This window comes from Gadus morhua, chromosome 16 (assembly GCF_902167405.1).
Source record: "Gadus morhua chromosome 16, gadMor3.0, whole genome shotgun sequence".
In the NCBI taxonomy this organism is placed as follows: domain Eukaryota; kingdom Metazoa; phylum Chordata; class Actinopteri; order Gadiformes; family Gadidae; genus Gadus; species Gadus morhua.
This window is the reverse complement of record NC_044063.1, coordinates 19,743,448-19,770,343: the sequence shown is the minus strand read 5'-3', so window position 1 is coordinate 19,770,343 and position 26,896 is coordinate 19,743,448. Positions and strand designations below refer to the sequence as shown.

Here is a 26,896-nt window from a genome sequence, read left to right as displayed (position 1 = left end):
TGTGAAGTCAGCAAAGAGTTAGTAAGGGTGGTAAATAAAAGTAATAGAAGTTGACAAGCTCACTGCAGAAAAAATATCAAGCAAACAAGAAACTAATCAGACTCCCTCTCTCACACAAACATACTCTTTCTCTCCAACACACACACACACAAACACAAACGCACACGCACACACACACACAAACATTCCCTCTCTCCCCCTCTCTCCCTCCCTCCCTCCCTCCCCCTCTCTCTCTCTCTCTCTCTCTCTCTCTCTCTCTCTCTCTCTCTCTCTCTCTCTCTCTCTCTCTCTCTCTCTCTCTCTCTCTCTCTCTCTCTCTCTCTCTCTCTATTTGAAGTTTCCTCTTAATTACCAGGGTAAAGTCATTGCATCTAATTTCTGCTTCGCTAACTTTAATTGGTGCACCTCTACTTTAGTTTTAAGGCATTTTAATTGCATAGTGTTCTAACTATGTCAGCCCGCCACTATGTATGTGTTGTTGATGTGTTGGTAAATGTGTAGCTAAGTGTATCGATACAAGCATTTATTGCACGCTACTCTTGAATGCCTATTTTTACTTCATTTACTTAAGACACAAAACTGGCTTTGATCGAAGCACCAAATCGACCTGATGCTCACTGAACATTTACAGCTAATGACAGCTCATCTCAGCACCCCATGTCCAGTGTGTAAAAGTGACCGACCTCTGAGTCTCTTCAGCCTCTGCTCCCTCCTCCTCCTCTTCAGCACCATCAGCATGATGAAGGCCAGCACCACCACCACCAAAATGGACGTGATGGTCACCACCATTTTCAGGCCCCCGCTCCCAGACATGTTGACCGAGATGGGGTCCCCCGTGTTCAGCAGTGGGGGGATTGTACCTAGGTAGAGGGGAAGAGGACACGACGCAATGGAATGAAAACTACACTTCCCAGCATGCCATTCAATTTCAGTTGGTTGAAAATAGGTCAATGGGGCAGCTCGCTGGGGCTAGTGCGATAACCGTGAAGGTAGTATTTATTGTAGGGTTCCAGGTTCGATTCCCACTAGTGGTCCTGTGCAACATGTCAATCCTCTCTTCTCCAGCCAACCGCCCTATCATTCTACACCGTCCGTAAAGACCACAAAGAGTGCATAGGAGTCTGGTGAATGTCAAGCAGTTGAGGCCCTAGTATGTAAGTCCACTGTGTTAACATTGTATTTAGTGTGCTGCTTTTGTCCGACGTGACTCGCAGTGAATCTGAGATACATGTCATCATCAAGGAGCAGGTTGGGTTCAGGCCTCTTCCTTAAGGACACCTCAAAGACCTCAAACACCCTCAACCTCACCATACTATCCGCTGAACAGAAGAATAGGATAATAGATACACATGCGTGAGCCAAATGCAGCAAACGCATGTCCGTGTGCATACTTTTTCACATTTCACACAACTTAATAAAACACAATTACAATACATTTGAATACTAAGAAACAGCTCTTTTGTATTGATGTCTAATCTAGCGCCTGCGACTGGTCAACTTCTTTGGTCACCATATGGCGCTGCTCTGTCACGAAGAGTTCAGGTCAGCTGCAGCCTGACGCTGACTGCTGATTGGGGGAGGGGGAGGGGGAGGGGGGCTAGGATGGGCCGAGCGAGGCACCAGGTGCAGGGGAGGCCGGCTGTACTCTACAAGTCTCCTGGGCGTTCCCTCTGCAGCTGAGCTCGGACAGTGGGGAGCAGCCACCAAACTGACTACAACCGCCAATCACAGATGGTTTCATTGTGCACACACACACTGACACACACACACACATGTGTAAACACATGAACATACATGCACACAAACGTGTGTCTGTTAACACACACAAGGACCAGACCCGTGCGCACACACACACACACGGGCACGCACACGCACACACACACACGCACACACACACACACACACACACACACACACACACACACACACACACACACACACAACACACACACACACACGCACTAACGTGAGTACAAAATGTACACAGACGTCCCCGCTGGAGCACAAAGCCCTCAAGTGGTACAAATCTTCCGGAAGAGACAGAATAGAGCAAGCTGTACTACATCAGAGCCTTGCCGTTCCCCTCCAGGGACCCCAGACGATCCCTCAGAGAAACCGCACCGGTCCCCGCAGTAAATACACGCCTTGCCTCGCTGGGAGACGTCTTCACACGCTATACACACACACCGTGCCTCCCAACACTGTCAGTGCAATCTGACAGACTCTTGAAGAATTGTTATTCCTGGCAGCGAAGATTAAATCGAGGAAATGTAAGGGGAGGATGTTTTGCTGATAAAGTATTTTCTGGGTACAAATCATTCCCTGAATATTGGAAGCAGAGTTCGATACGACCCCAAAAGGGTTTAAAGTCGTACAGATGCTCTCTGCTTGTGTCCATGGTCAAACTACCATGAAACCATCCCCCGTTCTACCTATGAGAGAGCCTTCCATCATCAAAGTTCAACTTGGTACTTCTTGACCAAAGATAACAAAAATATGCTTCTTGACCAAAATACATTGTATACAAAGTATTAAAAATAACCAAGCCTCCAGATGTTATCATGCATATTGTAAAATGGGTAAAGTTAAGTGAAAAGGCTCAAACTCAGTAATAACTTTTCCCCTTCCCAACCCCCCCACCCCTCCATCCGGTATGACTGGAGCAGGGTTATCGGCCAATCGGACGGAGCCTTACTTCCGTCTGGGTTGAGCGTGGCGAAGGTGATCCTCTTCTCGGCCGAGCCGGCGCTGTTGGTGACCTTCATCTGCAGCTCGTACCAGGTGGCCTCCAGCAGGTCGTACAGGATGTAGCTCTTGGTGAGCGAGGTGCGCTGCGCCGTGGTCCACGTGGCCGAGTCCACCGCGCGGTACTCCAGGATGAAGGACGTGATTGGGCAGCCGCCGTTGTTCCAGCCAATCAGGTTGAGCCGGACCCTGGTGGAGTTGATGCTGGTGAAGAGCTCGTGTTCTTTGGCAAACTGGGGTTCTGGTGGGCGGAGGGAGATGGGAGGTCAGGCACCAGCAGAAGAATCACACATTTTGAATGTTGTAACAAGAGGGGGCAGAAAAGACTGAGTTTCTGAAGATAAAATACCCCATAAGACACATTTTCCCCTCTTCTCCCTTCCTCCCTAGGTTTCTCCATCATTGAGTAATGTTGCATGTCACACATTTTTGATTGACAAGCTATAATGCTTCCCTGAAACAATCAGGAGAGAGATGCCCTGATTGGCGCCAATAGTGGTCTACACTTGACACAGAGAAGCAGACGAACGCAAACGCAAAGGATAATCTAACTAATAGCTGACGGATTGCTTGGCCATTTCCCACAATTAAACTCAAATAATAGCCATTCAATTAAAATGTAATCGACATGTTTTCTGAACGCTATAGAATGTATGTCAATTATGGAACCAAACCTATTGATCAAAAGAACAGATATGATTACTTCAAAGTGTGTTGAACCATAGGATCCCTCATTTTCATAGCTTTAGGACTCATCCTTCTAAACAACCTTAGAATTAGACTTTAAACCTTCCGGTGAGATTGAGCCTTAATGAATCTACGAGGAGAGTGGCTGCTGTGCTGAGGAGTAGTGTGCCGTCTGAATAACATTGGAGAGGGTTTGGCGTTCATTACCTTTCCCATGAGTCTTGGCCTCGATGATCTCACTGATCCGCCCCGGCCCCACGGCATTCTGGGCCGTGAGCGTGAACTTGTACCAGGTGCCACACTTGAGGTTCTCAAGGCGGTACGAACGTTCGCTGGGGCTGATGGGAAAGCTGCCCCACTGCTCACTGTTGTCCTCGGAGTACTGCAGGATGTAACCTGCAAGGGTCAGGGATAAAGGTCAGAGGTCAAGGGTTAAAGGGCAGAGGGAAGTGAAAAGAGAAAAGGATAGAGAGAGTGGGAGAAAGAGTGAGAGTGAGAGAAAGAGAGCGATCATGCAGATACTGAATGAAACATAAACAGTACACAACTAATTTGGGCATTTTAATTTTCCAAGTCAAAAATTTAACAATATCATTCAACTGAAAGATGTAGGATTAGTAGGGCTGATATGATGATGTAAGTATACATCATTTATAGCATAAGCGTGTTTAAAACTCCTTTACTAATGCACTTGGAAATCTTTATATCCTATCGAGTGAGATTACATTCATGAACTTTGAAACAAAACGACAATTCAAAGTTCGCATCTGGTGAAGTTCCTGTCCAGTGATGGATGATGCCTGACTCCGACAGAACAGTGTCCCCTCGGTCGGGGAGGGAGGTGGGAATGGCCCTCAGCTGCTACTCTGGGAGGGAGAACACGCCTTGTGCCCGACGATTAGCTACAAGGATAAATCGCCAGCGCATCTTTGATTGTGCCGCTGTGATTGTGCCGCTGTGATTGGTTCCCCCTCGAAGATGGAGCACTTTAATCTTCCGCTCCAACACATCTAATCGTCACCGTTACTTTTTAATCCTGCCAACCGGCCACTTTTCCAAGCTGTATCGAAGGAAAGCCCTGAACGGTCACACGGGACAATGAAATAGCACCGGGAATTTGGATTAAACGCTAGTGTTTGACATGAGGTCAGATTGTCATTAATGACAAAAGTGAATGGGAGGGTTGTTAGAGAATCCAACAATCGGTGTAATTCTGTGTGTTAGTGTGTGTGTGCTTGTGTCATACTAACCTCTAATGGAGCTCCCTCCATTGTCCCCCGGTATCCAAGACAGCGTGATGGATGTAGTGGTTGTCTTGGTAACGGTAAGGCGTGGCTGGTCAGGGGGGACTGTGGAGAGGAGTTGATGACTTTGTGAGATTACCGGTCGCCAATTACTTAGGAAGGTATTCGACATAGCTTTCAAAACTTTCAAAACTTCTTAACAGTATTGTTTTTAAGACACATCTTTTTCTTGAAGAGAGATCATGTGTCACATGAAGATCATGTGTCACATGCAGGTATTCTAATTAATTGAACTTTCTTATCCACTTTTGATGGTACCATTGCCATTGTACCCTGATACTTTTCTAATAGGGATCTTGTATGGCAAGGGAACTGTGTATTTACTGTCTTTACATTCATATTCATTTAGAAATTTAGCAGACACTTTTGTTTAAACTTTTACATGACTTCCAGGTAAGTCTAAGAACAATCTATGCATATCTATATTGATATTGAATATTTATTAACTACAATAATATAAATTGTGTACTACTGAGTTCTATATTACAAATGTGTGTTGTTAGAATTATTGTTACTGTAATTACTTATAAATGATCCAATGGGACTAATGAAAGACGGTAGTGGTAACTATCAGAATTTGAGAGTGTGTGCCGGTCAGAACTGACAACTAGTCAAATAAACTCCCCAGTTGTAAGACTTAGCAAAGCGTCTCGTGACGTCAGCTCATCCTACCTTGAACCTGCAGGTTAAGCGTGATTTCATCTGAGCCCCAATTGTTGCTGGCCACACAGCTGTAGTTCCCAGAATCCTCAGCTTTCACAGTGCGAATGATGAAGCTACCGTTGACGTGGACGCTCCTACGTCCGTCCACCAGGACAGGACTAGGGGTCCCGTTGGTGCTGGACGCAGAAGACAAGAGGAATAAATATGACTCCACTGGACTCACACAAACAAACATAAGCAAACAAAAAACAAGGATACACGTAGAATCTGTATTCCTTGCAGATCTACATAAGAGCTGTGTTCCCAGAGGTTTACAGTCCATTTTAACTCCCAACACACAGATCTAAAACCCAGAGGGAGGAAGAGAGAAACCATAGCAAACTACAAATTAAACGACCACATCTTTTTTTAATTTATCCCATGAATAAATATCCCATGTTCCGTGGTGATGAATTAAACACACAGTGACGATATCACACTGTAACGTAGGGAACCGCTCGCTTCCTTACTTTCCCTTGAGCCACTTGATGGTGGGAGGGGGGTCTCCCACGGCCTTACAGGGGAGGACGATGTCCTTCATCCAGGGTGTGGTCACTGTACCGTTGAAGGTCAGGATGCGGGCCGGAGCTGAGGGGCATCCCAGTGGTACATAAACATACATGAAGCATGCAGACATGTCCATATGTACACATCAATAAACTCACCCACACACACACACACACACACACACACACACACACACACACACACACACACACACACACACACACACACACACACACACACACACACACACACACACACACACACACACACACACACACAAGCACACACATTGAGGCCAAGGGGGGATTTAGCCATCAGTCCTACCCCACAGAGAAATCTACATTTCCGTTACAATCACATCAGTTACAAACCCACAAGTCCAAAAGACTTTGTCACGGTGTGACAGGTCATATAGTCACACAGGCCCGTTGGGGAATACGTTTTACCAAGGCATGCATTTGTGAGGACACCATTTGTCATGTAACCACATTACTTTCAAAGGGAAACTGAAATGCAATGAGAAAAAGAAGGATTACCATTGGCCAGGGGCTCCACGGTGATCTTCTCGCTGTTGTTGCCGTGGCCGGCAGCGGTCACTGCCACCACCCAAATGCTGTACTGCCTGTTGCGGGCCAGGTTAGGGATTCTGTAGAAATAGACTGTCGGAGAGGCCTCGAACTCGCTCATCACCTAGGGAGGCACACACGAGACGTGGGGTTAACAAATGAAGATGTCAAGAAAACACATCGTTGAATCATCGCACTGATTTTGAACGCACCGCCTAATCTGAAGCTTTTTCAACATCTCCATAAAAAGAGCAACCATGTGCAGTAGGACTTTCTGCATGGCTCGCTCTGAAGGTGTTTGCGTCTCCATTGAACTGTGCAAGAATCTCAACATAATCTCCAATCTCAATCTTTTTGAAGGTGCTCCACTAACATCAAAGTGCTCCTGAGCCAGCACTAGATCTTACTGACCGACGCCGTCTCCTTATCCAGCAGTGATGGCCACAGCTGGGGCTCAGAGAGCTGTAACACCTGGGGTTCAGAGGGCTCTAACACCTGGGGCTCAGAGAGCTCTAACACCTGGGGCTCAGAGAGCTCTAACACCTTGGGTTCAGAGAGCTGTACGCACCATGGGGTGGAGGTTTGAGCAGAACACGATGTACTTCCTGATGATGCCGTTGAGCTTCAGCGGCGGGAGCCAGGACACGAACACCACGGAGCTGGTGGAGGCAGCGGCCTTCACCCCGGCAGGGGGTCCAGGAACTATAAGTATCAATCAATCAATCAATCAATCAATCAATCAATCAATCAATCAATCAATCAATCAATCAATCAATCAATCGATCAATCAATCAATCAATCAATCAGTCAGGCGGTGTGGATGCATTTTAGGCTTTGGCCCTCTGTGGTATAATGGACTCCACACATTGTGCTATTTTGACCTTCTTGTATGATAATTGTGTGGATTGTATCCAAAATGATAAAATATTGATTGTCAGCTTTGTGTTGTGTGAGTTTAATCTAGTCAGCTAGATCAGCTGGCGGATCGGCCCTCCCGCCAAATGACCCGTTGACCTACCTTTCCGAACATATTTCTACGATTTGTTGTGTGACATCAAAATCATGTCATGCGTCAAGTCCATGATCTCACTGCATGAAGGCATTCATCATATCTCACCGTCCTCTTTGGTGCGGACGTAGATCTGCTCGCTGCGGACCCCGTCCCCAGCCCGGGTGAAGGCCAGCACCTGGATGCTGTAGTTGGTGTACTTCTCCAGGTAGTCCAGCTCCAGGGAGGGCTGGGCTGTGGTCACGTTGCGGATCTCGCCCAGCTCTGAGGCGGGGCAGAGGGACCAGGGTATCAAATACGTACAATTGTCAATTTGTACATAGCCATCAGTTCAACTTGTGTTTCATTCAACAGAGACCATATCTCCTGTAACCTGTTTCAACACAAACAAAAGTTTGATACAAAATAGCGACCTCTTTGTCGTGATAATTGCCTTTATTTATTACTGAAGATGCAGTGAGGCTGTTAACAGTGCATGTCTCACTCCCCCTAGTTAGCTGGGCTCATACATCTCCTCCCCTCTCCAGTATTCCTCTCCCCTTTCCCTTTGATCCTCTGCTCCTCTGTCCCTCTCTGTCCTTGACTATCTGGCTCACCAGTGTGACCGTCAGCATTGGGCCGCCCGTGCAGAGTTATTGCCTGGTGAATTATGGATGATGAAGATGGAGGTTGAATCAATCCTATGGGGCCTATGGGGAACAACCCATAGAGAAAGAGAGACATAGACTGAATTCAAATATATTGTTGAAATAGTGTCGCCAAAATCGTGAAGGTTTTTCAGCGATATTGGTCCGTTGATGCAACAGATACGGTAAAAATACCAACCAATCACTATACACGATAATGATATGATGTTGTATATTATACTGTTTGTGTGTGTGTGTGTGTGTGTGTGTGTGTGTGTGTGTGTGTGTGTGTGTGTGTGTGTGTGTGTGTGTGTGTGTGTGTGTGTGTGTGTGTGTGTGTGTGTGTGTGTGTGTGTGTGTGTGTGTGCGTGTTTGGTGTGTGTGTGTGTGTGTGTGTGTGTGTGTGCGTGCGTGCGTGCGTGCGTGTGGTGGTGTGTGTTTGTGTGCAAATGCAATACTGGTAAAGCAAACGGAAATGTTTTCCTATATTAAGTGAACCCTTTCAGAAGAACATGGTGTTGGTCATTTCTGATTAAATGTGCATTATTGGCTCTGGGGCTTTTCCTTCAGAAATGGATATGTATTTTACCATGTCATGCATTACTAGAATGCAATAAAGTGAACCACAGTCCAGAGAGCTACAGGGCTAAAGGGCTGGTACCCACTGAGCCTTGGTCCTGCAGTGCCCCCTAGTGGATAAGATGGGGATAACAACCAATAACTAACAAATGGAGCTCAAGTGTGTGTGTGTGTGTGTGTCTGTGCGTGTGTGTGTGCGTGTGTGCGTGTGTGTGTGTGTGTGCTTGTGTGTGCAATCATGTGTCTATATGTATGTCTATATGTGTGTCTGTGTGTGTGTGTGTGTGTGTGTGTGTGTGTGTGTGTGTGTGTGTGTGTGTGTGTGTGTTTGTGTGTGTGTGTGTGTGTGTGTGTGTGTGTGTGTGTGTGTGTGTGTGTGCGTCTGTTTACTGTACCTCCATCTGGCAGGTTGGCCCAGTAGATGACCCGGTAGCCCTGCAGGTTGCCGTTGAGGGCCTCCCGGGGAAGGGTCATCCAGGACAGGGAGATGACCTCGGGGGACTTGGCCACGGCCAGCACGTTCTCGGGGGGCCGGGAGGGCACTGTCAGGGGAACAGGTGCACATACACACAGGCATTGTTTTGATGGTGCCTTGAAGATACTGAGGAGAATAGAGTGAGGAGTATGTATAGGCTACGTGTTGTAAGGCTATTCGGATATTACTAAATGCAATGTATGTAGCCTAAGAATCGTTTATAAAAAAACTATTCTCTCAATAAATAAGGCTATATTCTGGAATTTTGAAGAAACAAATGGGGACAAATGGGGGACTATAGGCAGGTGTTTATTCGTGTTCATGAATACTATACAACAACACTACCATCTACTGGCCATAAAGAGCATAGCGTTTTTAGATTCTCTTGGTCTAATGTCATTTGTCCGATGCCCAGAGGATGTTTTTCTTATCACAGAAATTACTTTCTTCACACATTGCACTAGAATCAATCAAGTATTATACAAATCATATTCTAAACATCGGGCCACATTGTCCTACTCACACAGTGCCACCAGCCTGATGTTATTTAACACAATCCACAATGTCCCCACTGATGTAAGCATGGATATCAAACCCTGCTGCACCGTAGTGAACAACTTCGTTAAATGTACTAATATTGCCTCATGGAAATGAAGAATCCCGTCCATGTCACTGTTTTCTTCCCATGGTTGGTCTGGACTCGCATCAGCCCTCTAGTGGTCACAAACCGATACAACACTTCTTTAAAATAAAAAGCCCACGTCCTCACCATCCTCCAGGGTCTTGGTGACCACCTGCTGGGAGGAGGGCCCCGTGCCGGCCCGGTTGGCCGCCTGCACCACCACGCTGTACTGGGTGAACTTCTTGAGGTTGTCCAGCAGGATGCTCTCCATGGTGTCCCCGGTGGTGTCCATGCTGATGATGGTGAACTGGTGGTTGCCCCCGGGGCTGTACTCCCTGTAGCCCACCTGGTAGCCCCGGATCACACCGTTCTGCAGGTGTCTCGGCGGCGGCTGAGGAGCATGTTGTTTTTAATATAGGTATAGTAAGAAAAGCCTAATTGCATTACTTCTTGCTCCTTGTTTATACTCTGCACATGGTAGATGGACTGCATTTATATAGAACATTAAGTGGTGCTGGATTCTTGGCTTACCTGATTTGTTCTTGCACTCAATGTCATATTATTGGTATTGTTATTTTAATATATTAGCGTATTAGACTACACGATAGGGGGCTGTACATTGCAACATTCAAATGCAATGGCAGGCCTCCATTTTGGGAGCATGGGGATGGCAATCATCATGATGGTGGTAAGGTTGTTTTGGTCATTGGCTTAGTAATTAATCGATAATTGTTGGGAGACATTATCGGGTTTGAGACAGCCAAAGCTTTTTTCATCCGTGAACATTTTTCATTATCCTAGTGTACTGTATAACTACGTTGATTTAGGATTGTACAGTAGAACACCTCTCTTTGGTCTTCTCCATAGGTTGCAGTATCACCAGCAAAAACTCCCCTTGATGCATTGTGGGTATTCATATATCAGCCCTATTGCTCTCACAGAATGGATGGTTATGATGTCAGTGGCTACTGTACCTTCCAGCTGACTTTGATGCTCTGCGGGGAGGTGGGCTCCAGAAGGACGTCCTGCGGGGGGCCGTCAGGGGCTGGAGACCAAGCATGACATTCAGCATTATTGATGTACCACAAGGTGACAATGTTCAAGAGGTGTCACTTCCTGTTTGACAAAGTAAAAGTCCTTTCAAAGATTTTCCCTCCTCTGTATTTACTGACATCAGCTACAATTAATGTGTCAAGCATTACAGAGGCGGAGAAAAAACATGACATCACTTGTTCTTCCACCGCAAATACCACACATTAGCACCATTAGATGGTGCACTAGATGGCTGTCATTAGCACCACTAGATGGTGCTAATGTGTCACAAATATGTTACAGTGGGCACTAACAATTATTCAAATTATAAATATCAAATTCTTTGAAAAAAAAATGAAAAAGCTAGTTGCTCTACTTGACTTCACTTGTATTTGACTCTTTGGAATATGCAGAAGTATTTAAAAGAAGAAGAAAGGCAGTCAGAAATGTCCACGTGAGAATGATAGCACTTTTACATTGTTGGTTGCCTCTGCTGTCTCACTGCAGACTGACCTGCTTCGTCTGTGGTGATGGTCAGCTCGTTGCTGGGGTTACTGTTGCCGATGATGTTCTTGGCGACCATGCGGATGTTGTAGGTGGAGGAAGGGTGCAGGTCGATGATGGTGGCCTGGTTAAGCTGGGGCGACACGTCTTTGGTTACCTGTGCTGATAGCCATGATGCTGGAAGGAAAATACATTATATCAGCAGGTCTTCTTACCTTAGTAGCATAACATGCATGTCTTTGGATAAAGGAAGTAATATATGTAAACATGTGTTGAACATGCAATCGCATATAGAAAGGCCCCATTGCATTACTTCTTGCTGATTGTTAATACTCTGCACTGTATCACATAAATGGTTAATGGACTGCATTTACATAGAACATAAAGTGGTGCTGGCTTACCTGATTTGTTCTTGCACTCGATGTCATATCCTGTGATTGGGCTGTTACCGTCAAAGCCCATAGTCCAGCGAAGAGCGATGGTCCGATCTCTGACCTCTCGGATCTCCACCTCAGGGGGGTCCGGTGGTTCTGCATGAGGGGCAAGGGAGAGAGAGAGAGAGGGCAGGATTGATAGAAACAGAGAGGGAGAGAGAGAGAGAGAGAGAGAGAGAGAGAGAGAGAGAGAGAGAGAGAGAGAGAGAGAGAGAGAGAGAGAGAGAGAGAGAGAGATCCAGCCATATTAGGATGTCATCATGTCTATTGGGTGATTTCCCAGGTGAAAGATTGGTGGAACACATAGTGTGCGGCAGAATAAACAACCACATTAATCCAATATTAAATCCATGAACACAAGAATGAATACAAGACGTCAGAAGGACTCTCTGGACGTGTGTAACCCAAATACCAAGACCCAGAGACCAGCCCACTACAGAGACAGGTACCATGGTGCTCTCCATAGTGCACCAGCGCTGTAAGACTGGCCTTACCCTGCACTGTGAGCTGGATGATGCCCCGGTCCTCCCCGAAGGAGTTGATTGCATGGCAGGAGAAGAATCCGGAGTCCTCACGGACTGTAGGCATGATCTAACAAACAGTGAAACAAACATGCAGGGCATTATGGGATATGAGCCATCAAACTCAAAAATGCAATTGTTCATCCTCTTCTCAATACTCTCGGATGCTGACGAAGATAGTAAATCATTCTGATATACTAAAAATATGATTATCCTCTCGCTGACACTAGATGGTTATTTGTGTCACATTGCTGCTTCAATCAGATTAAACTGTCTTGGTGCGGTCACTCAACAGGCAAGACTATTTGAACCCAAATCATAAAATAGAACAGGCTGGCTGGACGAACAAGGGTGCACAATGCTTGTTTTAGATATTTTCTGTGGACTTCTGTGTCCATAACAACAGCACATTGATGGGACTGGAGAGGAGAATGTGCAGAAAGAAAGAGTGAATGACATGTAGCATTACACCATAGGCGAGAGTTGAACTGGGTTGCTACAACGTGTGCTAATCCAACTGGTTAGCAAACTAGCACTTGCTTTAGCCGCCAAGCTTCCCGGACCGGCTGTTTGCCCAAGGAGAACCTAACACCCTTTATCAATTCTTCTGTCTGGGACGGGGCTGCCTGCAGCCCTGTATACTGCCCTCCTATTCTAGTTTGTGTTAGCATTAAAGGGTTGATACTATGCCCACAGGTGTGAATGTGATTAGCCTTTATCCTGTGTTTTTGTGACAACACAAGTCAGAGCGACCACCTAGAAGTAGGCTGGATAGATCCAGCCTATTGTGGATAGATCCAGACTATTCAGTGGAAAAAGGTTTTTTATCTATCCATCATACATCTAGGTGGACACTCCCACCAGTGATGTCACTAAAACACAGGTGGACACTCCCACCAGTGATGTCACTGAAACACAGGTGGACACTCCCACCTGTGATGCTACTAAAACACAGGAAAAGGCAGATTTTCAAACGGCCTGAAACGGCTAACCACACGAACATAGCTGACATAACATCACCCCTTTAATACTTGGTGTCAATGAACACGCGATGCTCGTGACAGACTTTAAAGCGAGGCCGGAGGGAGGCGGGATGATGACCCACCACCAGGGTGGAGATGACCTCGTCGGCCACCTCCTTGACGGTGACCACGTAGCGGCTGGTCTCCGGGTTGATGATGCGCTCCTCCTTCTCCCAGCGCACCATGATGGGCTTCTCGCCGTGCGCCGTGCAGCTCATCTTCTTCTCCTCGCCCTGAGTGGCCAGCGTGGTGTTGGGGTACGACGTGATCATGGCCGGGACTGGGGAGGGGAAAACCAAACGTTAAGTGATGATGTATGTGATCGCCCCTGTCGTTTCGCCAACTTCATTGAGAAGATGTTTGGTTTAATCGACAGACTTTTCAGTCAATGCATGCCTGCGTGTTTGCGTCGACATTTTGTCCGACCAAAATCCCTTAAAATATAGATCCATATCACGCACACGAGACGTAATCCATTTTAAACCAGGTATCAGTCCAGCAGGGAGGCCTGCATGTCCCGGCCCTGCAGCGACAGCAGCAGCTTCCTCTCCTCCATCTCACTATAGGACGGTGCAGCGTGGGATTCTGCTCCCCAGGGAGCCCAGGTGAAGCCCTCCTGGAATACACCAGTCTGCTGCCACTGCCACTGCCACACTTGAATGGCGGTGCCTGCAGGTGAATTCCCCCCCCCCCCGCCACCCCCCCCCCCCCCCCCCCCTCCGCGCCGCTGTCGGCTTTACTCCTGTGAGTCGTAAGAAGAGGGTTGCATTCAGAGGCGGACAAGGGGGCAGAGAAGGGGGTGGGGGAGAGACGAGGAAAACGAAGGAGAAGTAGAAGTAGTGATCGTAGTGGAAGTAAAAGAAGAAAGCGCTGACTCTAAGCTGAACTCTCATCGGTGTGTGTGTGTGTGTGTGTGTGTATGTGTGTGTGTGTGTGTGTGTGTGTGTGTGTGTGTGTGTGTGTGTGTGTGTGTGTGTGTGTGTGTGTGTGTGTGTGTGTGTGTGTGTGTGTGTGTGTGTGTGTGTGTGTGTGTGGAGTCAGTCTGGCTGTGCATAGTAACCATACACCATGCTCATTAGCAACAGATCTGGTCTGGGCTGCTACTGTGTGTATGTGTGTTTTTTTTATAGCAGGACTGATGTATCTGTGCGCTAGTGTGAGTGTGAGTGTGTGCGTGCATGCTTTCCATTGAACTCAGTAGAGGCAGTAAACCTGAAGAAAACCTCCAAATGTCCAAACATAAAAAATACATATAAATAATAATAAATACATTCAATTCCAGTCAAAACTACAACAATTCCAAGTTGATGCTTTCCTGAATTTGGCCATATAAAATGCTCCAAGGCTAAATATTACGTTGAGACACAGCTCTTTGATAGTGAATAACTCTATAAAAAGCTAATAAATTTGGGGCCTTGAAAGAGTGTAAGAATTCAGTTAATAATGCACAAGACAATTAGCACTACGAGCAGGTTTCAAACCGGACAACCTTTACAAGACTATTCTGGTTCAGAGCTTTAAAAGCTCTCTTGAATGTCATTTCATTTCGTTTGATTTAAGACAAGGTCACCATTCATCAGACAGACTCAATCAGACTCCGTGGTTTGTGGCAAACATGAATAGAAAATCTGTGATTATCTTCAACAAATTACTTCAACAATTTCACTCTCTGGTTTAAGAAACAACTACATTTTTCATGGGCAGAAACACATCTCCAGCAACAACAAGATTACTCAGAGCTTGGTCCAGAATCCTAGCGTAAGCAGTCAAGAGTCGACTATATGCTGCAAAGTTGTCATGCTCCTAGTCATGAATAGCAGCTCCTCTTGGCAGACACTAGTGGAACAGAGATATTCTCTTCATGTAGCTGTGTGTGTGTGTGTGTGTGTGTGTGTGTGTGTGTGTGTGTGTGTGTGTGTGTGTGTGTGTGTGTGTGTGTGTGTGTGTGTGTGTGTGTGTGTGTGTGTGTGTGTGTGTGTGTGTGTGTGTGTGTGTGTAACAGAGTAGAGAATAGTAGTAGTCAGAGAGAGTGGTCCATGAATAACTGTGTCCATGTAAATCTGACAATGGATTCCCGGGCATGTGTGTGTATCCATGTTCATCTCTATATGTATTTGAATGTGCGTGTTGTCTATCTGTCTCAAGGAGCTAAGTGGGCGAGCGCATAGAGCAGCAAGGTGCTCATGACACATCTCAGGCACACTACATGGTCTGGGAGGGAGAGAGGGGGTGAGATAAAGAGAGACATAAAAAGAGAGAGATAGCGGGAGAGAGAGAGACAATGTTCCCCTGCAGCATTGACTCTCTCTCTCTCTCTCTCTCTCTCTCTCTCTCTCTCTCTCTCTCTCTCTCTCTCTCTCTCTCTTCTTCCCTCCCTTGGGCTCCCACTAGGATAGCGATGATTTAATGATGAGCAAGAGACCACTTTGATTATTCATACATGGCAGACAAGTTCACCTGCTCTACTGTGTGAGTGTGTGTGTGTGTGTGTGTGTGTGTGTGCGTGTTTCTCTCTCTCTCTCTCCCCCTCCCTCTCTCTCTCTCTCTCTTTGACACAAACACACAGGCATTCACATGTAGACACACACACACACACACACACACACACACAACCATGGATTGAAAATATAAAATCCACATATTTTTGGATCAACATATTAACTATTCCTGTATAATCACACAGGTCATATAAGGTTTATTCTAGACTTAGCTAAAAGCCTTATCAGATTCTGGTGAAAGGTGGAGTAACAATATCATCTCCCTGTACTCTCTGCTAATAATGCATTCATTAGCAGAGCTCCCTCAAGGTTTACAAGCAAAACAGATGGTTTACAGTGATTTGCTAGTTGTGAAACGTCAACCTTGAACGATGTTCGCATGTATTCAACCTTTTTCAAACACATTTTATACCAGTGATTACACTAACACAGGAAAAATATTAGCACTATTATTATTATAGCATTAAAGGGGAAATTTAAAAACATTCTCTCCAAGCGTCCGCGATCTGCCCTATGAGAGGAACCTCTCATGTCCTTGGTCCATTAAAGATACAATGTCACCTACTTACACACACACACCCAAACCTGGACCCAGACAACCAGCTCCGTGCAACTCCTTGTTCATAAGGCTCGGGGCTGTAGGGGGGAGGGGGGGGTTGCCGTCTTTCAGAAATTATGGGGGAGGGAGTGGTCTGTCCCCCCCCCCCCCCCTCTCAAACATGCCAGACGGGGGAGTGGGGCTTCTCCTGATGCATGTAGTGAACCTCATCTGTTATTCACCCCTCCACCCCCTACGCACCCGTTTGCCCTCCCTCTTGTCAACTGTACCCTTTCACCGCCTCACAAAATAAAAGCGCGCCTAAATGCACAAAAGAAAAGAAAAAACGACAGGGTGAAAAAAACTAAAAGAGGGGGATAAAAAAGCGGTTTGCTGGTTGGTTTGGCGTGGCGAGTATGAATCCTAAGTGAGTGTCTCATTATAGGGGCCTCTTCAGCCCCCGCCGGTGTGCAAATGTTATTGCTCCTTAGCAGGGCTGATTTCCTCCGCTCCAGATCAGAGACCTCTGAGTAGCACGGGAACATCATCATTAGCCGGACCAAAAGCACCGGTGAAAGGCCATGCGCCACCGGCTAGCGCTGCGTCGGTGTGTGCATGTGTGCGTGTACATATGTGTTTGTGTGCGTGTGTGTGTAATAAGCGATTCAGATTATTATTATGAATTTGAATATGAAATGCCAGGCTACAGGAGGCTAGGCTACGCTGGGCTACAGAAAGCTAGGCAAAAGAAATGGCTAGGCTATGCTGTTTTACAGAAGGAACTGTAGCTAATTATCCATTTTCATTGGTCGCAATGGCTGGGTTGATGTATATTTTTTAATATCAAGCATTATTAAAGGGCCTAACCATAAAACATGGCAGGGCGGGTGGGCAGCATGGCGAAGGAGAGGGGGGTGTGAAACAGATAGCGAGCGAATGGACGAGAGAGGAACACAGAAGGACAGGGACAGACATACAGAGTGTTAAGGGAAAAGAGGAGGAGACCAGATTGTAAGAGACGTGTGTGTGTGAGAGAGAGAGAGAGAGAGAGAGAGAGAGAGAGAGAGAGAGAGAGAGAGAGAGAGAGAGAGAGAGAGAGAGAGAGAGAGAGAGAGAGAGAGAGAGAGAGAGAGAGAGAGAGAGAGAGAGAGATTTTTTGATTTTTAAATGGACCTTTATTCCTAGTTCATTCTGTTTACAGCTTAAGTTTCGCTATTATCAAACAAAATTAAATCAAAGCAAATTCATTCAAAAACTCAAACCAGAAAAACTAAGGGAAATAGATCCAAAATTTAGAAACAAAGCGTTCTCTCTGACTGAACACAGCACATTTCGCACACCCCAAATGTTCACAAAGACTTCTGTCTTTTTTGTCACTCAAACTCCACCCTGAGCCGAGCTGCCAGCAGCCCGGTCAGCATCATAACCACGTCCTCTGACCCTCACCCCTCACACGCGTTTTCCTTGTTTTCCAAATAGCTAATTTGGCCAGACCTGACATGAAATTTATCAGTGTGTGTACATTCTTTTTCTTTGCAGAGTAGTGTGGACCATAGATAAAAAGACAAAAAGAAAAAAGTTATTCTAAGCCCTGAAACCATGACTTCAATTGTCTGTATAGTCTAGCCAGTCTGGAACACTGAATAAATAGATGGTATATTGTTTCTGTCTGTGAGCAGAAAGGACAGCCGTCCCCTGTACCGGATTGAGGTGCACCAGATACCTGTACGTAGTTATGGCCCCATGTACAAACCTCCATTGGAGGTCGCCTGTCCTTTTGTCGACAGGGGGTTTGTACGGGGACCGCCAACAGCCCCTCGGGGATGATCCGTTGCCAAAAAACTCGGTCCACCTCGACACCTTCACCCCAACCAGGGAACGTAAGTTTGCAACCTTCACGCTGGTATGATGGCTTTTTTCTCCAGAGACTCAAAGTCTCCCAACTCTGGGGTCTTTAGAGACAGCAGGATGTCCTCCTCATCCTGCCACTGTCCCACAGCAGGAGAGACAGTCAGGGAAGGAAAGGCATACTCATATTCATCATCCCATTGATCAGATATAGTACGGTCTTCAGCGAACGCTCTGAGGACTTCTGGCAGGGAAGCACAAACCTCCTCCACCAACCTGCACAGCAGTCTATTAGATCTGATGTTCATCCGTTCAGCCAGATGAGGGATGGAGGTCTTCATAAGATGACCCAGCTTAACACAGCCAGCCTCTCTCAGTCTGGACCTCAGGCTGACAGAACACAGAACCTGAGAAGTGCTGAAATGGTTCCCCAACAGGGGCTCCTCAAAAAGCCACATCCCTGGTGTCATCACGGCTTTCCGATGGTATGTAAAAACCTGCCACGCCTGTACCACAGACTGGTAAAAAGGTGTCATCCCAGTAAGATCCGTGGACTGGGGCCGAAGCAGGAACAAGTGTTTATCATACCCCAAACGTCCACCCCTCCTCAGCAGCAAACAGGCAGTATCCATCCATGGCAGGCCAAAACCTGTAAAGCAATCTTTGAAATGTCTGCAGCCTGAAGGCTGTGATGCGCGCTGCAATGTCCACCAGACCTTGTCCTCCTTCCTGCACCGGCAGGTACAGTATCGCTGATCTCAGCCAGTGTAGCCCTGACCAGAAGAAGTCCACAGCTGCCCTCTGAATTCCTTCGATCAGGCCCCTTGGTGGAGGTAAACTATCAGCCTGTGCCAAAGGGTCGAGGCAACCAAGTTATAGACAATCAGAACCCTCCCCCTCTAGGAAAGCTGAGGTAGCAACCATTTCCATTTAGACAGTCTGGCACACACTCTCTCCATAACACACACAGTTCTTCTTCTGAAAACCATCTGTTCCCAAAAAATCACCCAAAACTTTCATGCCCTGCTTTCCCCAGCTGAGGTTTCCTGGTAACTTTGGCATTACCTTGTCTGCCCACTGACCAACCTGCAAAGCTTGACTTTTCCTCCAGTTCACTTTTGCTGAAGATGCCCTTCCATATATCTCAAGACTATCACCCAGGAACATGAAATCTCTCTCTCATCTCTGACAATTACATTAATGTCATCAGCATAAGCCAACACCACCAACGAGGGCCGCTGAGGCAACCCTGGTTACATAAGCCCTGACAGCCTGGATCTTAACCTATTCAGAAGAGGCTCAATAGCCAAAGAGTATAGCTGTCCAGAGATAGGACATCCATGTCTAATGCCTTTCTGAACCTGTACTGGAAAGCTTAGCCCACCACCCACTTTCACCAAACAAAAAGCTTCCTTATATAACAAACCCAGCAGTGCCACAAAACCTTCTCCAAAACCAAAATCTCTTAAAGTGGAAAAAAGAAAAACATGGTCAACCCTATCAAACGCTTTCTCTTGATCTAATGAAATAATACCAACATCAATGCTGTATTTACAAACATCAAGTAGGTCTCTCATAAGAAAGATATTGTCCATAATAGATCTGTCTGATACACAATATGACTGGTCTCTGTGGATTATTAGTTTCAGAAATTTTTTAAGCCTGTTTGTAAGCACTTTTGAAAAAAGTTTGTAGTCCGTGGTCACTGGACTACGGACTACTGGTCCGAGGCCACTGGTCTCCAGTTCTTAAGTACAGCCAAATCTCCTTTTTTGGGTAACAGCGAAAGAACCGCCCGCCGACAGGATTCCTGCAGCACCTCCCACAGGTCAGCTCCAAAACACTTCCAGAAGTGCAGATAAAAATCTGCGGGCAGTCTGTCCAGCCCAGGAGGTCTACCAGGAGCCATCTGACCCACAGCAGCAGTGAGCTCCTCCAGAGAGATGTTGGCATCCAGGACAGAATTTTCCTCGGAGCCCAGCTGAGGAAGCCCCTGCAGCAGCTCGTCCACACACCCTCTGTTACAACCCTCCTTCCTGAAGAGGGCGCTGTAGAACTCAACGGCATGCTGCCTCATCTCGCCCTGGTCAGTCTTTACCGTACCATCAGGGAGGCGGAGACAGACCATTTGTTTGGTCCGAGAGACGGACTTCTCCAGGTTAAAAAAGAAAGAGGTGGGAGCATCCATGTCTCTAACACTGGTAAACCTTGACCTGACCAAAGCGCCTTTAACTCTCTCACGTAAAAAAGAACCTAATTCTTGTTTATTTTGTTGAAGCCTGTCACTCACTGCTGTGAGTGAGCAGACTGTTCTCCAAACCCCTGATCTCTTCCTCTAGATCCCGAATTACCCTTTTGACTATCACTGTGGAATGACTTGTGTATTGCTGACAGAAAATTTGTATATGTGCCTTACCTACTTCCCACCACTGACTTAGGGACTCAAATTCCCTCTTCCTTTCTCTCCAAATTCCCCAGAAAGTCTCAAATTTCTGACAGAAGTCACTGTCCAGAAGCAGCTTAACATTAAAGTGCCAGTATGAGCTGTATTTAGTGGTTGGTGAGATATGAAAATCTAACGTGACCAAGTGGTGGTCAGTGAAACATACTGGGTAAAAAGTAGCTGTTCAATAACCTGTTGCTGAAACTTTGTGACATGTAAACCCTATCCAGCCTGGCTGCACTCATGTTCCCATCTGACACCTTAATCCATGTGTACTGCCTAACCTGGGGATCTTGGACCCTCCATACATCTACGACACATGACTCTGAAATTACCTTTGATAAAATGGTGGATGACTGTAAATGGGGTTCCTTTCCTGTTCTATCCAGTGTAAAATCTGTAGTGCAATTCCAATCTCCACCCATCACTACACAATGGCTCTGATCACGATGCTTTAAAAAATCTTTTATTTTCTTAAAGATATCCGATCTGTCTGATCCCTGATTCGGAGCATAGACGTTAATGAAACAAAAACATACGTCCTGTATTTCTACTCTGACCACCAAAGCCCTGCCTTGTCACTATCTCTGTGGTGGAGATTACATTAACATCAAGCCCTGGAGAAAAAAGAATGGCTACACCAGCAGAGAAGTTAGTACCATGAGACAGAACATACTGGCCCTTCCACCACAAACCCCAGTCTATCTCATTATCTTTGTCGCTGTGCGTTTCCTGCAGGAAAACTATGTCTAATCTTTTCTGTTGGACCATTTCTGAAATAACTGCCCTCTTCTGTCGATCCCGCCCACCATTAATATTTAAAGAGCCGACCCTTACCTTATACATAGAGGACTGAGAGACAGAGATGATATACACAGGTAGAGGAAACAAGAGGAAAATCCCCCAGTGCAACACATTCATGACCTTGCATAATTATTCTTAACCTTTTTCAACCTTTCCCTCTAGTCTTGATCGTCTTCCTTAGCCTTGTCATGTGTTTTTTTAACCAGAAACGTTTCTTCTCATCCAACATATCAGCACCAACTACTTTCTGCAAGGTTACCACACTTTTAATGAATTTTTCTGCATCTGGAAAAAACTCAGATACTTTGACAGATTTCCTAAAAGTTTCATCCAGGAAACCATTTATTTCCTCCAGCGTGTACAGATCTCCACTATATGACTGTAGTCTGCAACAGAGACACAGGTCAGAGTCAGTGTCATACTCCATCTCTTTCTCCTTATCCCTAGCAGCAACACCCCCCATAGCACACGGCTCTCCCCATCCCACCTTCGAACCAGCAGCCTGACTTTGGTCAGATTCTGCTGCCGGCTCTTTCCCGCTGCTTTGTCCGCCAACGTCCTCTACTCCTGCTGCCGGTTCCTCCTCTGCTACTTGCCCTTCTTCTCTGCTTAACTCAACTCGCTGTTCCTCGGCCTGACTGTCTACCTGTCCGCTGTGTTCCTCTCCTGCCTCGGTCTCAGCCGGCGGGGCGCCGCCCCCTCCCACAACAGACCGAAAAGCTTCTCTCGTATCCTTCTCCATTGTCTTTCCTCTGACTACAACTGAAACTGGCGCGCGACCTTGACGTCACCGTTCTCAGCCATTCCCTCTGTTCGCTGATTGGACAGCCAAAAATCTGGCTCCCAAGGAACCCAAGCATATGAAGCAGACCCAGAACTAGTACTGAAGTGAAATGAAAACTGAGCGGAAGTAGGTAGGTTGGCGGTGCCAGGCTAATGCTGACGGCTTTACCCGCCTACATTTTTTTCCTTTGGCGGCCCTCAGTCAAATATTGGGTTCCTAAATTGGCCCTCAGCTGTCATAACTTTGAGAACCTCTGTTGTAGACCAACTTCGGAAAACTGTAGTTCCACCGTAGAAACGCTAGTCAGCAATACTCCCCGCGCAATGACATTGGTAAGGAAAAGATGAGTCGAATTCATTTTAAACAGCGCTGTCTTTTCCTATGTTCGAAAGGAAGCACATTTTCATCTCTCCTTGACCCGATGACGTTTTCCGCAAAGGTTAAGCAAAGGGGGCATAAAGGTTAGGAGATTTGACTATTCGTAGAGGAATTGGGACACAGCTAAGGAGTCTCACCGCGTCCGCCATCTTTTTGTCACGTGAGAGCACTTGGACGTTGGATGTCCATGTCCTGCAGGCTGCAGCGAGACCTTACTCGGTGTGAGTGCGCTCCTCCGCCGGCCCGCTGGGCCCCGGCTCCGGGCGGCCCTCAGCCTGCCTGTGAGGACCAGCCGTCCGCTTGTGCCCCACATCCCCGCACTGAAAACATTCCATGCTGCCTGTACTGGCGTACACCATGTAATGCCCCTCCCGTGTTTCACTAAAGGAAACATCTAGCGTCTGCGCTGGACATTTCAGGAACATAAACATCTGTCTCCTAATCGACATGCTCCAGCTTATCGCTCTTACATCGTAAAGCCACAGTCCTAAAGCCACTCGCCATCTTCCCGAAGCGCTGGAGCTCCCGCTCCAACACCTCGTTGGGAATGAACAGGGGAACTCCGGGAACGGTAACCCCGGGAACGGTAACCCGGGCGGTGGGCACGGCGAGCGGGGAAACCTGCAGATAGACGCCGTTCAAAGAGACGCCGCTCACTATTAGCTCAGCCACAAAACGCTCCTCTTTCAAAAACACAACCACTCCTGTATTCATTCTGGAGGCATGTGACAGGTTGGCGTGTCCCACACAGTGTCCAGCAGCCAGGAGAACAGCCTCTACCGGGACAGACGGATCGGGCTGAACCCGCACTCGATGTCGGATAGACATCTCCGAGGACGCCATCCCCGCCGTGAAACACGGCCCCCCGTCCACCAAAAACCCCCCGCTAGATATTCACCTAACTACACCAACAACAACCATATAATCACTACAAATCAATCATACAATACACAGTAGGAAAAATAAAAAAAAGTTAGAGTAAATCGCAAACTCTCAGTCGAACTCACCACGCTCTCCACCACCAAACTCCCAGCATGCAACCAGAGAGAGAGAGAGAGAGTGAGAGAGAGAGAGAGAGAGAGAGAGAGAGAGGGAGAGCAATAGTATACATGGCGAAATTCAGGAGGACATCTTAAGTACTGGGCTAAACCATGTCTTCATGAAGCCATCGTGGTTTCAACAAGCACTCGTGCCCTCTAAATGCTCCTTCTCTCTCTGACGAACAATTACCAGTTCTGTGGAGCACTTGCTGGTTTCACTTCAACAGTTCTGACCTTTCACAAGACTGAATTATCTCTAGCTTCTGTGAGTGATCTAGTCATGGAGATCTTATGGCATGGGAAAACAGAAGAATATAGGCATTTATGACTTTTTAGAAAAACAGAAAATCTGTTTAAAGTGTTACTAATCTTTTCTGTGTTTCAGCTTTAACGAGGCTACTTAACTAACTGCAATGTGTTTGAAATGAACCCTTTAATGACATATCTCTGTCAAATGTATGTGACATTCACGTATAGATGGTCATACAGAGGGAATTTAATACATAATAAGGTAATTGAGTTTCATCACAGTGTATAAATGATGACTCTCTATTTGACTAGAGATTTTGTACGGATAAAAAAGCTAAAATCTCAGCTAAAGCTAATCATTGCGTGTTTGGAAGGCGTTACAAGGGATTTAAATCCTTAATGGAGACAAAGCTGCCAGAAAATTAAATACTTTTCGGAGTAAAAAACAAACAAATAGAAAATTAAGAAAGGTTTTCCCTCTGTTTTAGAAGCGAAAAGGAACAGCTGTATGTGTGCAGGAGAGGCATTGTACGAGAGTGTGTATGTGTGTGCACAAGAGTGCAAATAAGGCAAAAGAGGCCATGCAAGGCATCGCTGTTCCCCTGAGTTCTCCGCCCAGATTCTAATTGAAGTATTGACGGATTGAAATGAAGCAGAAATGCAATCAAGAGCTTCACCTAGCCCTCTCACGAACCTGAAATGCACAAGAATTTACCCAAAAACACTAGCCAGCACAACACTCTAAAGAACGCACACACTATCACTAACACACGCGTACCCACAGACAGACGCATGGACGCCGGACACAAAGGCTTAGAAAGCAGGCGGGTCGAGGTGGAGGTGTTGGCTGTGAAGTGCAACAGCCAATAATGGGCTCACCCTGTTCTCTTTCTCAAACCCACTCAGGCGGGCTAGAACAGTTTTGCGAGAAAAGCATCTTGAGTGCTTGGCTGCCAGAGGTCAGAGCTTAAAAGGCGTGAAATTTGATATTTCGCTGAGTGACAAGTGAGTGACTGAGCCAGCACCTTATGACTTAGTGTCGCAACTGGCACACACAGGAAGCAGGGGCGGTCCCAGCGATGGAACACGCCTCCCTTGGCCATAGGAAACCCACAGCTGTCCCCTGTTAATAGTAATTATTGCTGTGATGCGGGCGTGTGTCATAGAGGGAATCGATGAATGAACTCTACCCCCCTCCACTCCCGTCCCATTTGGCACCACGTCACATAATGTAAAGCTTTCACACGTGTCTCATTGCGTCACATTGACTTCCAGTTCTCTTGACACATTCCCGGCACAATGCACACATTGTATACTTCACACTGTGGACATCTGCACATGGCATGGTCCGTCGCTTGCCAATTCCTGTACAAAATGTACAACTCTTTCATTAGGTCCTCATGGTAAATGTTTCTATTTGATATTATTCTTCCTGACCTACAGTAAATCAGGTTTAACTTTATTCTCTCTGTGTTATGTTAATGTTTCTTTAACATGTTTATTGCTGTTATGCACCAACCACCAAGATTGGTGATTCCTTGTACATGGTTATCTTACTTGGCATTAAAGCCAATTCGGATTCTGATTACTCTTAGGGGACTCAATTGAAACGTGAAACTGATTATCCAGACTTAATATGAACATGAAACTATTTACTACCAAAGAATGATCTCTTGATTATCTTTGGATTCAGTGTAATTATGGTCAAATTGGTCTGGCCATTTGTTGAGGAAATGGAAGAAGATTCATGATGAGAAATTGTATTGCTACATAAGTTATCTAGAATAATGAAATTAAGGAGATTGCTTTAGAAATCAGCAAAACATCATTATGAAGATCTCATACACACCGACATCGAACACCCACTCAAAGAAAATAATGAATAATGTATCGTGGTTGTTCTATCGCGTTAGCCGCAGAGATAGCAGCAGCAACCGTGAAGGAGTTGAAAGAAAACGTTGCCTACTGGTTATCCTTGCATAAGTAACACTAAAGTAAGAGCCCTGAGGGGAGACAGAATAGCAGTGTGTCAATTCCAGATGATGGGTTTAGATTGTGAATGAAAAGATACCAAATTAAAGTCTGATAAAAGACGAAAAAGTTATATATGAAAATAAAAAAAGAACATAATATTGCTTGAACAGCATAACAGATTAATTAGATTATACACACATAATAACATGCACTTACACACACATATAGATACGGGCATGCATTATGTATCCCAGGGTTGTGTAAGCTTTGAGAAGAGCGGTGTGATTGTAACCATGGCGATATAAGCATGGTACACTTCAACCTCCATTTCATCGTCTCTCAACATACAAACATACACACACAGATACATGCATGCACCCAAGCTCACACACAAACTTACGCACAAACAAACGCAACGCACACACGCACACACACACACACCCACACACCAAGGGAAAGTAGGCCAAAACAGCAGGCTTCCCCAGGGCTCATAAGCCCCTGCAGTATCCAAATATGGTGGCACACACAGGCACGCACGCACGCATGCACGCACGCATGCACGCATGCACGCACGCACGCACGCATGCACGCACGCACGCACACACACACACACACACACACACACACACACACACACACACACACACACACACACACACACACACACACACATACACACACAATCCCAAACATACACCCATATAGACAAACGCACACACACACAGCACCTGTCCTGTTTTTCTGCTAAGGCACAGAAGTGGCTGGTTGTGTGGTCGAGTCACCCAGCCCGTGACTCCTATGCCCTTGCTTCTGCACAATCACTCCAGGTCGGAGCATGCTCAGTGCCGCCTCCCTCGGAGCAGGCTCAATGACGGCATCACAACAAGCAAGAAGAATAACAACAACACTTCGATAGCAGAGGAAGATAGGCAGAGAGAAGGACGTAAATGTTGATAGCAACAAGAAACAGCAAAATAAATACAGGGAGAGAGGGGTTTGTAACGT

General features: G+C 46.3%; 1 protein-coding gene across 1 annotated transcript in view; it reads right to left on the bottom strand.

The window, feature by feature from the left end:
• Window positions 1-26,896, bottom strand: part of dscamb (Down syndrome cell adhesion molecule b) — a 131,835-nt gene that overhangs the window by 13,623 nt on the left and 91,316 nt on the right. The window contains exons 12-27 of the mRNA XM_030381857.1: window positions 13,419-13,615; window positions 12,287-12,383; window positions 11,760-11,888; window positions 11,368-11,535; window positions 10,797-10,867; window positions 9,970-10,213; window positions 9,121-9,267; window positions 7,629-7,784; window positions 7,080-7,213; window positions 6,482-6,635; window positions 5,909-6,026; window positions 5,409-5,575; window positions 4,683-4,781; window positions 3,640-3,828; window positions 2,696-2,986; window positions 684-860 (exon numbers count right to left, since the gene is read on the bottom strand). Of these exons, the coding sequence (XP_030237717.1) occupies window positions 684-860; window positions 2,696-2,986; window positions 3,640-3,828; window positions 4,683-4,781; window positions 5,409-5,575; window positions 5,909-6,026; window positions 6,482-6,635; window positions 7,080-7,213; window positions 7,629-7,784; window positions 9,121-9,267; window positions 9,970-10,213; window positions 10,797-10,867; window positions 11,368-11,535; window positions 11,760-11,888; window positions 12,287-12,383; window positions 13,419-13,615 (2,538 nt within the window). The remainder of the gene's footprint in view (window positions 1-683; window positions 861-2,695; window positions 2,987-3,639; window positions 3,829-4,682; window positions 4,782-5,408; window positions 5,576-5,908; window positions 6,027-6,481; window positions 6,636-7,079; window positions 7,214-7,628; window positions 7,785-9,120; window positions 9,268-9,969; window positions 10,214-10,796; window positions 10,868-11,367; window positions 11,536-11,759; window positions 11,889-12,286; window positions 12,384-13,418; window positions 13,616-26,896) is intronic.